The 12,641-nt window shown below is 41.0% G+C and overlaps 1 protein-coding gene across 1 annotated transcript in view; it reads left to right on the top strand.

Annotated features, from left to right (window-relative positions):
* ZNF804B (zinc finger protein 804B) overlaps nt 1-7,626 on the top strand; it is a 355,194-nt gene extending 347,568 nt beyond the window's left edge. Inside the window, exon 4 of the mRNA XM_075827663.1 lies at nt 4,061-7,626. Coding sequence (XP_075683778.1) covers nt 4,061-7,502 — 3,442 coding nt within the window. The 3' untranslated portion in view covers nt 7,503-7,626. The remainder of the gene's footprint in view (nt 1-4,060) is intronic.
* Nucleotides 7,627-12,641: the final 5,015 nt, after the last annotated feature.

The following is a 12,641-nucleotide window of genomic DNA, read 5'->3' as shown; positions in this document are numbered from 1 at the left end:
GGCCGGCCTCTTGGTATGATGTTTCATCCCATGTGACCGCCGCTGGTCCCAGTTCCAACAAAATTAAGGGAAAGCAGCGCTCGTATGTGCGCTGCAGTCCCTTCAAAACAGCCGATTGGTAGGGGTCCCGGGAGTTGGACCCCGACCTATCAGCTATTGATGGCCTATCCAGAGGATCAATTTTTATTGGCTGGAAACCCCCTTTAAATTCATTGAAGGAATAGGTGTCTTTTTAAAATAAAAATAGTGTTGTAGTAATCTGCTTGGATTTGGGACATAGAAGTACAACTGCAGTTGTATTGGTAGAGGCAGCCACTCGATGATGTCATATGGCCACTGTTTGAAAAAATCCATACATATCACCATTTATATTGGAAAAAAAAAATCTCAACTGTACCTTCATGCAACATTTTCACATTTCAGAGTAGAAATCTACATAAATACTGAGGAACCTTATAAATAATATTCTTTACTTTTCTGGTACTGATTTGAGTTAAAAGATCATTTTACTCATGCCTAAAGCTAGGTTTTCTGTATTCTAAGAAATTCCTTTTTTTCTGGAATAAGTAATACAGTACATCTCCCAGAAAGCAAATCAGCAAAGCATTTCAATGTACAGACACTGAACCAGTAGGAGGGCCTGAGAGATGTGAAGTCAGAGCAAGAATGAAGCCAGTAGAAGTCTTAATTATCCTTTTACTGTAAATACCCTATAAAACATGATAAGTAAAAAGATACTGTAAGTAAAGCCAAATTTTTGCAAAGTTTCCTAACATGATATGTAGATTATTTGTAGATGTGAACGTTAATTAAAAGAGTGTTCAAAGTTTTTGTCTGAAATTATATGTACAAAAAGTAATTCTTCCTTAAAGGGGTATTATGGTCCCAGCAAATAAAGGTTATTTATTGTCCAATGAAAAGTTATGCATGTTCCAAAAATACTTTCGGTATCGATTTATCACAATTTTCAAGAACTCTGCTAGCTGTCATTCATGGGGAACCTTTATCGGGGATAAAAATGTATCCTGGTCATGTGAAGTTCACAAATCTACAGGGTTCAGTATAGTACAGATGTCAGATCTGTATGTCAATGAAAGATCATCACATAACTAGGACAGTTTTTTACCCAGTGGAAATAAAAAAAATATAGGTTCCCATTGAGTAACTGTAAGCAGAGATCTTGAAAACCTTCGGGAATTGATACAGAATTTATATTGGAATATTGTATAACTTTTAATTAGAAGATAAATAACATTCATTTTCTAAAATGGTACTATCCCTTTAAAAGGAGAGGTACTTCAGTCATTAGAATTTATAATGAAGAAGTCTGGTACTTCCATATAGTAGGATATAAATGCACTGAAGGACTTATAATTAGAATTATCATTTTCAAATCTTAAAATATCCGCTTGTTAAGCAAAAACTTTCTGACAATATAATTAAGTAAAGAGTAATCAGAGAGGAACTAAACATTAATGAATAATTAAGAATTAATCATTGAGGAAATGCTCATAATGTGACCCCTATTTATCTGCTATAATCAATGGTGGTTTGTCAGACATTTGTGTAAATCCATGTTTCTTCTTTATTTTTCGGTGCGATTGTAAAATAATTATTAAAGGGGTTGTCCACTACTGAACAACTGATGACTTATCCACCGAATAGGTCATCGGTATATCATCGGTGCGGGTCTGACACCCGAACTGATCAGTGGCTCCGGCTGCCTGCAGCGGATGTCATTGCACAGTATGCAATTTACGGAGTCGGAGCCTGATCAGCTGATCAGTGTTGGGTCCGGGTGTCGGACCCCCACGATCGTATACTGATGACCTATCCGGTGGACAAACCCTTTAATTATCAGTTAATCTTTATTAACACAATAGGTATTGGTAGTATGATTGTGCTATAAGTGCTTAGTCATGTGAGAAGACAACATCGTGGGGGTTCATGATTAGAAAATCCAAAGGGGCTGCAGCACTCCAACACAACTAAATGCTGAAAGCCTTGTGGTGCTTCAAATTGTCACCTCTCTGTTTTAGTAAATACTTGTATTCCCCATCAAATAGCGCTTCTGAAGAATCATATCTTAGAATGCTGTGTTGTACTGATCCTCTGTTATTCCTCCTACAATTTTATTAATACATTTACAACTGGGTGTTACCAGTTGGAGGCGTGTCTTATATTGTCCAATCAGTGCTCATAGTCTTAAACTGTGTAGGGGCACGCCCATTTGACAAGAGGAATGGTAACACCCATTTGTCAATTTATTCATAAAATTCTAGGTGGAATAACAGGAGGAATGGCACAACGCAGAGCTGTAAGAAAATTTGTTCCAGTATTGTGATTTTATGAACAACAGAAGTATTCACTAAAACAGACATGTCAGGGGAGCGGACATGTCAGGGGGCTTTTTGGTCATCCTAACCTTGTTGCATGCCATGGCCAGACATTTCCATATGGCCGGTTTCAGTCATCTGTAATAAGAACTCAACCCGATGGTTTTACTTAGGTTTTATGTAGATCACCATTAAACTTTGTGTAGAACCTAAGTTCAGTTCAGTAAAAACGTGTAGGGTCTGGGTCGTGAGGTCATAATATAGACATTAAAATGCAACATTATTCTGATCTGAAACTGGGCTAAAAAAATAACACCATTTTTTGTTTCTAATGGTGGCACACAGAATACTCTGAGAAACACATACAGCATCACCTAGAATTATGGAAACCCAACCTAAATATTTTAACATGTTAACATCACCGCCATTTCCAACTGTTGGAAGCCATAATATGATTATGTACATGCGCCATTACTCTGAATCTCTAATACAATGCTTTTTCAGCAAAGCCATAGTATTGTGTTATATGTTCTAAATGATGGAAATCAGTGAGGGTCTTAAAGTAGTTTGGAAGCTTTACTAAGCTCCAGTTCCCCACTAGGCCCTGGAAGGAAGAAGCTGTGGAGCATAGTATTGCACCTGTAGCCTTATGTCTCCAGACAGATTTCTAGATTTTGGAATCCAGAGTTATTGATACCTCTGACCAGGGGCAGCTCAAAGTGTGTGTGCGCCCTATCTATCACACCTTAGGCTTGACAAACGTAAAGCATACTTATCTAGATTGGCTTAGGACCCCAAGCCCAGTAGGCCCTGGCATCTCCCTAGGTTTGCTTGGTGCTAAAACCAATCATGCTGCAGATTAACATTATAGAGGTGTGAAAGCATCACTGACCTCCATTGCATTTTTCATTCCAGAAATCAGAGCAGGTCTCTGCTCTTGAACCTTGGGACTTGTACCAATGATACCACTAAGGAACTTTAGTCATCATTTTTAGAGAAACTAATTCAAAGGTACTGCCTGATCTACTGGTGATGTCTCGAACTGTCAGATATTAAATTTCTGATAGGAGGCGCAGCCAAAAACAGCATTGGTGATACCCTTTAAATACCCGGTAGAGTAATTGACATAGGGCAGACTTTAGGTAGTGCAGACTCTTTAGGTAATATAGGGGAATCATCTGCTTGCCCCCCTTCCCTATTCACTAAAGCAAGGGGCCACATCACAGCTCTTGGAGGATTACTGGGCACTTACTATGGACACTAAATGCCATGCATATCCATTGATTTCCTTGGGCTCTGCATTCATTTTAATACATGCGACCAACGAGGTCCAACTTTGGCTTTCGCAGATTGAAAATCTTGACATATATACATCTAATATGCCCATAGACATTCAATAGTCATATGCCAAAAGAGGGCCATTCTGACATATGTTCGACTAATATATTTTGCGATACCTTTGCCTCAACTGTATTGAAAAATGTAGTTGACTATGCTATACTGTATGAAAAAAAAAAAAGTATACCACATGGTATAGGTTTTATTCATGGGAATCAATGGCAGACGTATGCAAGTATGTAGGCATATGTGCTATGAACCTTGCCTGAGATATTGTCGACGAAACACTAATTAACTAAAAAACTTCTGCAGAATATAGCAAATATTAGGTACGTTTTATTTTATTTGACCCCTTCCATTAATGTTGATTTTTTTTTTCCTTTCAGCGTTGCAGAAGAGGTTCCATTATTTAAAGCGCCCAGATTAAAAGGACCCAAGGAAGATCTTGGTATTGGCAAGGACGAGAACATTGCAAGTTTGAGATGTCCAGTCATGTGCAGCCCAGAAACGGTCACCAGCAGCGGCAGCACCGAAGAGAAGAAACCAGACATTTTATTTGACGGAGAGGTTCTGAAAGAAAGTAGCTGCTGCTTTGTTGGAAATCAGAACCAGCTACAGGTTCCTCTCTCGAATAGCAGCAGTGTCAACAACAGGGCGGGCGTCTCATTCTGCTTTTCTAAGAAGGCATTACTAAAGCTGGATTCCTCAGCATCGGTTTTTAACGAGAGCATGGATGAGGTAAATGAATACAAACAGTTTCTTCACCATAAAGCAAAGCAAATGTCTGTAAGCTTTCGACACTATGCACACCTAAATGAAAGCGCAGCAGAAACCAGCGTGTTGTCTCAACCAGATGAAACAGACATGTCCCTGCCAGACAACGCGCCGGCAAATGCAGAGAAGTTTAAAGATGACAAAGGCAGTCAGGAAAACTCAAAGGAACAGAGCGAAATTGCCCAATCAAACATAACAGCAAAAAGGCGTTCTCCAGACACTAGTTGCACAGATCAACCAAGTCAAAAGGAAGTAAATGTTCCTTCAGAGACCGAGCCAATTTCTGAGTCTACAACAGAGGCCCGTTGCCAAACGCAGAGCAGTATACAAGAGACTGGTTCCAGCAAGCACACAGTTGCAGATGCAATATTAATTGAGCATTTTTCCAATTTACTTTCACAGAAACATGCTGAAGTTGGGCCTAGCTGCAAGTCGAATCAAGAAAATTCTGAGGCATCTAATGATCCTCATGAAAACCCACGTGAATGCGCAGCCCCAGAGCCCTCATTAGATGAAGCTGTAAATACCAATACTCAAGCCAAAGCATTATCTTTTCTTAGTGTTTTGAGCAAAGATGGCAATACCATTCTCCAATGGCCCACAGAACTTGTTTTGTTTACAAAAACACAGCCTTCAATATCTTATGCCTGCAATCCATTATATTTTGATTTTAAATGTTCTCCAAAAAATAAGATGAGAAAGCCAAATGAGAGAGAGACTGGAAGATGCAAAGATAGTGACCAGCCTAGTAGAAGTTACGAGGACAGGGCCTCAGATATAAATGCAGAGAGAGTGGTGGGAAGTGGAATGGAAAGTCCATCTTTAGAGCCAAAGAAAGGTGTCAACCAAGAACCGGCAGAAAATATTGATAGTTACCAAACAGCAATGGGATTCCCACTCAAAGCCAAGAATAGTTATTTTAATGATGATGAACCTCAACTTTCCACCTATTTTAGTCATCCACGGAAATGTTTTAGTAGAGAAAGTTACCATTCAAGAAAACGCAAAAGATCTTCCCATAGTCAATTTGAAGGCAGTAAAAAATCTAATCATTGTACGGTTAATATAAACTGTAAGGAAGAATTGAAAAGTAGGAGATTTGTACCACAGGAGCGCCTTCGAAAGGACAAATCGTATAGTTCAAAAATATCTTTGGCGAGTCGGCAGGAGGATATTTTTTCATCAGTAAACAATGAAGGTGGGAAGGACTCTGACAGTGATACAAATTCAGATATATCCCATAAAACATCCTCCTCGCAGTTGTCCTATACTGGTTCTTCCATGAGCAGTGGTTCGTCATGCAGATATAGGGACCTTTTGAGCCAGGAATCAACTCAAGAAGCTTCTTTGAATGCAGATAGTTGCAGATCAGCAAAGCACAAAAATGACATGTCTTCTGAAAGTGACTACATTAATGATGATAAAAATTTTAACTGCAAATGCAAACGTCATAAGCACAACACATTTAGTGAGGTATCAAGGAACGAATATTTGGATCACTGGTTTTGTTCCAAACATGCCAGGAACAAACGCCGGTCTTGGAAACAACATGATGACCCGGAAATGGATCATGTTGGGGGGAAATGTAATTTCATACAAAAGAGTAAAAGTGAAAGTTTTGAGACTGTTGAGTTAAGGGTAAATAATTCTAGTGCTTCCCCTGAAAACATAAATTACCTTTTAATTCCCTCTAGAAGCCCACATAAGGCAGGACAGTCTGACAATAGTGTCACAAGAGACTTTCTTCAGTGTCATCCCCAAGATGTGACACCTACATTGGTAAACTGTAGGAAAAGTACTTCCGAAAATATAGTAGAACCTAAAAATGACAATGAGCGAGAACAATTGGTTCCAAGTTTGAATTTGGAGGGTAAATTGGCTTTAACGCAAACAGTTGGTGATAACAACAGAACAAAGGAATGTGTTGTGGAGTTTAATGAACCCTTGGAAAGTTCTTCTCCTGTAAAGTGTACCACAGTAGGTTCTGAAAATGTAGTAGTAACATTGCATGATGAATCAAAATCTAGTAGCAACAATGTAGACCTTCATAGTAAGAACTACATGATAGGAAGTGTCAGCAGCAGTCCACACAACGGGTCGGAAGACTGTGAAGTCACAGTTATGACCAATTGTGATAATAACATTTTTGATAATGTAATTCACATAGATACAGAAGACAGAATTGAAGTTGAGGAACAAAAGGAACATTTGATTAGTGAAGGAAAACCAATTATGCAAAGCCCTGACCCAGTTCACCTAAACTTCTCATGTCCATTGCCCTCTCTCAGACATCCCGGTGGAATCAATTCACCAGACACCAAAGAAGAACCATTGAGACTGGGAAGGCCTGATGTAAATTCGAAATTGAGTCTTGTAGATGGAAATCTAAAATGCTTTTATGACAGTACTATGCAGGATTTTAGGAAAATGGACAATAGGTTGCATCATAAGTCAACTGGTCCTCCTTTAGCACAACAACCCGTAACATTTTCACCAGATGAAGTCGATAAGTATAAAATATTGCAAATACAGGCGCAACAGCATATGCAGAAACAGCTGTTGACGAAGCATTTTAAAGCTTTACCAACAAATGGGTCAGCTGTTTTCTCAACTGCACAAACCATTCAGCCTATGTCCATCCAACATCATCCCTCCATAACCACCTTCCACCATGCTCTGATGCAGCGATATGCTGTGACGGCTTCCATGCACTCCCATGTCAATCATTTTCCATTGCCGCATCTTAATAATTTCCCCCAGTCTCAGTTTTCTCCTATTTCCCTTTCTTCATCGTTTACTCCAACCCTATTTCCAACCCCTCCACAAATCATAGGGCATGCACTGGCGCACCCATTACATTTAGTTTCTGCAGCAGCCATTCATGCGCCACACTTGACCATTCAGGCCATTCCTCATGCTACACTCATACCAACCCTATTTGCGCCACACCCCAACACAGGAATGCACCCCACACTACAATTACACTCATTAATTCATCCATTGTTCCAAGGGCAGGAGTTTCATCAGCATTCTGGGTCTAATCATCTTCATTAATATTTTCTAGGATGAAATATACTGACATAATAGAAGACATGAAGTTTAGATTCTGTTTGTTTTTCATAATTTTTTTATTATTTTTCACAATTTTTTTAGCATTGATAAATTTTAGTTGACTCCATTGAAGATTAGTTTCAAGAGTTTAAGAATATATGTTAATTGTAATTATTGATAGTTCATTTGATACAGTATGGTATATGATGTGAATTTATTATGCAGAAAATGCTATTATTTTTAATAAAATAAAGAATAATCTGTATACAGAGTCTGCAAAAATGTTTCTTGGATGATTCCTTGATTCTTTTTTTAATATTTTTTATTCCTTTACTTTTCAAACAGATGGTATAATTAAAATTTTATGCTGACATTTATTTTAAATACATATTTTGACTGTATGGTGTTTACAGTAAGGCTACATTCAGACGAGCGTCGGCAACCTCGGATGTCAAAAACTGAAGTGTTTCACGTCCGAGGTGCACCTGTAAAATAGTTGTCACGGATCCCCCATAGACTGTAGTTTATGTAGGGATGTGTGACACACAGTAAAATAGGACATGTCCTATATTTTCACGGACCCTTCAGACGCTCCATTGAAACAATGGTCATGTGAACGGCCCCTTTGAAATACATGAGTCTGTGTGACGGCCGTTGTTTTAACAGCCGTCATACGGCTGTGATACACGCTCGTCTGAATGAGCCCTAAAGCTGAGAGAAAAAAACTGCAGCATGATCTCTCCTCCTCCCTCCTCCCTCTCATCTCCTCCCTGTCTTCAATTACTGATAGGGTTCAAACTGTTGACCAGAAAGAAAAGGTAATTAATTTGAAAAAAATAAGCTGAACACCAGCAATCTAAAGAGTAGGATATTACTCAGCGGTTTCCATACATTTCTCATTCATAGGCGACTGCTACCTCTTTACCCCCTATAGCTACATCCCTGCTAACTACACATGGACGGCCAGCATTCTGCTGAGAATACGCACTTGAGATCTCTCGTGCTCAGTTTTGGTGGGACTCCCATTGTTTTCCAAAAGCCACAGCATGCGCTATGCATTCTAGTTTTGTAGCGGTGTTTACATATGTCGTTGTAAAGTGGTTTTCCATAGAAGCACACACCAATCATGGTTTTCATGGTACTTCTACCAGACCCCTTGCGGTGCTTGTGAACAGACCTTAAAAGGGATTTTCCAACCTTAGATATCTATGGCATATCCATAGAATATGCCATCAATGTCTTAAAGATAGAAATCCAACCAAAATAGTTATTTTAATATTATAAATGAGAGACAATAGTGAGATGGCCTTTTTGTATGGAAAGTCTAGATGAGGTAAAAAAATACTCTATGCAAAATTGACCAGAATAAGAATATAAGAGAAATATGAGCCTATGTGCATGTGGTATCTGAAGATCTAGGAAAGAAAGATGTCTTTTCGCATCTGTGATTTTATGCCTACGCTTCTAAGCCTCAATGGTATAATCTATGAAAATTAAAAAAATGTGGGCATTGAATTTAATAGTGCTCCGTTGTCTAGTGAAGCTTAGAAGCTTATCCTGGTTATTACTCTGGAGATTCCCCACTGCCAGAAGGAAAAGTTGGATTCAAAGGTTGGCATTCAATTCAGAAGTTGGAGTATTGAGTCCTTGAGTTTCAAGACCCTGGCACTAACCTCAATGGGTGTTTCAGTTCTCAAAGTCTTCTCTCAGGAAATTTCGATATTCCTGCGACTAAGAGAGAAAAAAAGTAAAGGTCCGAGATTTAATGACTTTGTGTTAATGCTTGTAATTTATAAATGTAAATACATTTGTAATATACTTACATTTTCTAAAGTGGCCCCATTTCCAGATCCTGCCGTGGGGAACTTGACAGGTGACATCACTCTCTTCACTGGTTCTGGTCGCTTTGTTGATCTTGAATTCTTTTCCAGGTATACGACATGTCACTTGTGACGTGGTATATATCGGCTTGTTCTGTTGTAACGCGGAAGCGTGGCCCCTGCGGTTATCTCGAGAACTGCAGGGACCGCGAGAACAGCAGTGACAGCGCATGCGTGTTACAGACTGAGAAGCAGAAAAAGCCGATATACACCACGTCACAAGTGACATGTCGTATACCCGGCAAATAAAATACTCCGTGTGAACATAGCCTTACACGTATAAATTCTCTGCGAGTGGTGCAGCACCTCAGCCTACTGTATAATGACATTCTGCAGCTTTCTGTCTTCCTGCTTCAGTTCCTCATGATTTTCAAGATCTCTGCCTGCTGTCTGTGAATGAGAACATTAAAACCAGTCCTGGCTTATTACTTTCACAGCTGATGGTCTTGTTACAATGTATCAATGTAGATAAGAGCCATCTGCCTGGAGTCCAGCACAGGAGAGGGGTTTGTGCTGTTGCTGCGTTTAGCTCACAGATGATTGACTGATACATTGTAACAAACTTTCTTATATACAACTTTAACGCCATACAGCCCCCTTGTAGAGAACGCCATACAGCCCCCTCTGTAGATAACGCCATACAGCCCCCTCTGTAGAGAACTCCATACAGCCCCCTCTGTAGAGAACTCCATACAGCCCCCTCTGTAGAGAACTCCATACAGCCCCCTCTGTAGAGAACTCCATACAGCCCCCTCTGTAGAGAACTCCATACAGCCCCCACTGTAGAGAACTCCATACAGCCCCCACTGTAGAGAACTCCATACAGCCCCCCTTGTAGAGAACGCCATACAGCCCCCTCTGTAGATAACGCCGTACAGCCCCCTCTGTAGATATCTACAAAGGGGGCTGTATGGTGTTATCTACAGGGGGTCTGTATGGCGTTCTCTACAAGGGGGTCTGTATGGCGTTCTCTACAGTGGGGGCTGTATGGCGTTCTCTACAAGGGGTCTGTATGGCGTTCTCTACAGAAGGGGCTGTATGGAGTTCTCTACAAGGGGTCTGTATGGAGTTCTCTACAAGGGGGTCTGTATGGCGTTCTCTACAGTGGGGGCTGTATGGCGTTATCTACAGAGGGGGCTGTACGGCGTTCTCTACAAGGGGGGCTGTATGAAGTTCTCTACAGAGGGGGCTGTATGGAGTTCTCTACAGAGGGGGCTGTATGGAGTTCTCTACAGGGGGGGCTGTATGGCATTCTCTATGGGGGGGTGTATGGCGTTATCTACAGGTGGGCTGTATAGCGTTACCAACAGGGGGGGCTGTATAGCATTACCCACAGGGGGGCTGTATAGCGTTACCTTCAGGGGGGCTGTATAGGGTTACCTACAGGGGGGCTGTATGGCGTTATCTACAGGCGTATGGCGTTACCTACAGAGGGGGCTGTATGGCGCTGACGCACATACAGCCCCCCCCCGGTAGGTAACACTATACAGCCCCCCTGTAGGTAATGCCAAACAGCCCCCTGTAGGTAACGCTATGCAGCCCCCCTGTAGGTAACGCCATGCAGCCCCAACCCCCCCAAAAAAATCTGACCTACAGTGTGTCCTACAAAAGACATGTATCCTTTATCCACAGGATAGGGGATACATGTGTGATCGCTGGCATTGATAGGGAGAACGGGGAACCGAAGGTCCCCCGAAGTTCTCCATGACTAACCTCTGACTTCCGGCGTCTGCGCAGCTCAATAAAAATGAAAGGAGCGCTGGTCACGCATGCGCACAAGCGTGACCGGCGCTCCATTCATTTCTACGGAGCTGCCGACACAGACCCCGGAAGTCCGAGGTTTGTGATGGAGAACTTCAGGGGACTTTCAATCCCCCGTTCTCTCTATCACTGCAAGCGATCACACATGTATCCTTTATCCTGTGGATAGGGGATACATGTCTTTTGTTTAATGGCAGAGCGGGGAGATACCTCCCTGCTCTGCCGTAGTGTTCAGTGGCGTCGCGCTGTATCAGCCATAGCGGCTGCTAGCGGAGCCTCCGGCCATGGTGGGGGCCCGTCATGCCGCGGGCCACTGGCCGGGCCCCTTACAGAAGTACCCCTAATACCCCCCTGATGGCGGCCCTGGTCACGTTACAATGACAGTTAGAATAGATTACACTACTCAGGTAGTGTAATGTAATCTAGCAGCGATCAAAGCTGCAAGTCCTCTAGTGGGACAAAAAAAAAGTAAAGAAAAGTTAATAAAAGTGTAAAAATAAAAGTTATGTTAAAAAAAACAAGAACTGCTTTTTTTCCTATAATAAGTCTTTTATTCTAAGAAAAAAATGAAACCGTTAAAAAAATATACACATATTTGATATCGCCGCGTTCGTAACGACCCAAACTATAAAACTATAATGTTATTTTTCCTGCACGATGAACACCGCAAAAAAAGTGATCAAAAAGTCGCAAGTACCCCAAAATAGTACCAATAAAAACTACAACCCGTCCCACAAAAAACAAGCCCTTACACTGCTTTTTTGACTGAAAAATAAAAAAGTTACGGCTCTCAGACTATGGTGGCACAGAAAATGTATTATTTTATTAAAAAAAGTGATGTTATTGTGCAAACGCTGCAAAACAAAAAAAAACGATATATGTATGCTATCGCCGTAATCGTACCGACCCGTAGAATAAAGTAAAATGTCATTTATAGTGCACGGTGAACACTGTAAAAAAAATAAACTGAAAAACATTGTCAGAATTGCTTGTTTTTGGTCACCCGGCTTGCAAAGAACTTGAATAAAAAGTGATCCAAAAATTGCATGTACCCCAAAATGGTACTAATGAAAACTACAGATTGTCCCGCAAGAAATAAGCCCTCACACAGCTCCGGTGGTGAAAAAATGAAAAGTTCTGGCTCTCAGAATATGGCGATGCAAAATGTGCAGAATGTTCCAAAAGCTGATAAGATTGGGCGCCATTTATCAGTGCGACACCGGCCACATATCTATGAATTATTATTTATTTACCGCATTATTATACCCTCTTATTATGCCCTGATGTACTCCGCACAGCTTACATACGCCCCCACATTATAAAGTGAAATACCAGTCAAACCCCAGACAGAACTACTGCCAAGCAAAATCTGCGCTCCATAAGCAAAATGGCGCTCCCTCCCTTCTGAACCCTGCAACGTGCCCAAACAGTAGTTCGCGTCCACATATATGGCATCCCCATATCCGGGAGAAACCACTTAACGTTTTTTGATGTATTTGTC

Source organism: Rhinoderma darwinii, chromosome 5, assembly GCF_050947455.1.
Source record: "Rhinoderma darwinii isolate aRhiDar2 chromosome 5, aRhiDar2.hap1, whole genome shotgun sequence".
Classification (NCBI taxonomy): domain Eukaryota; kingdom Metazoa; phylum Chordata; class Amphibia; order Anura; family Rhinodermatidae; genus Rhinoderma; species Rhinoderma darwinii.
The sequence above is the reverse complement of the archived record's forward strand: the minus strand, read 5'-3'. Positions and strand labels throughout refer to the sequence as shown.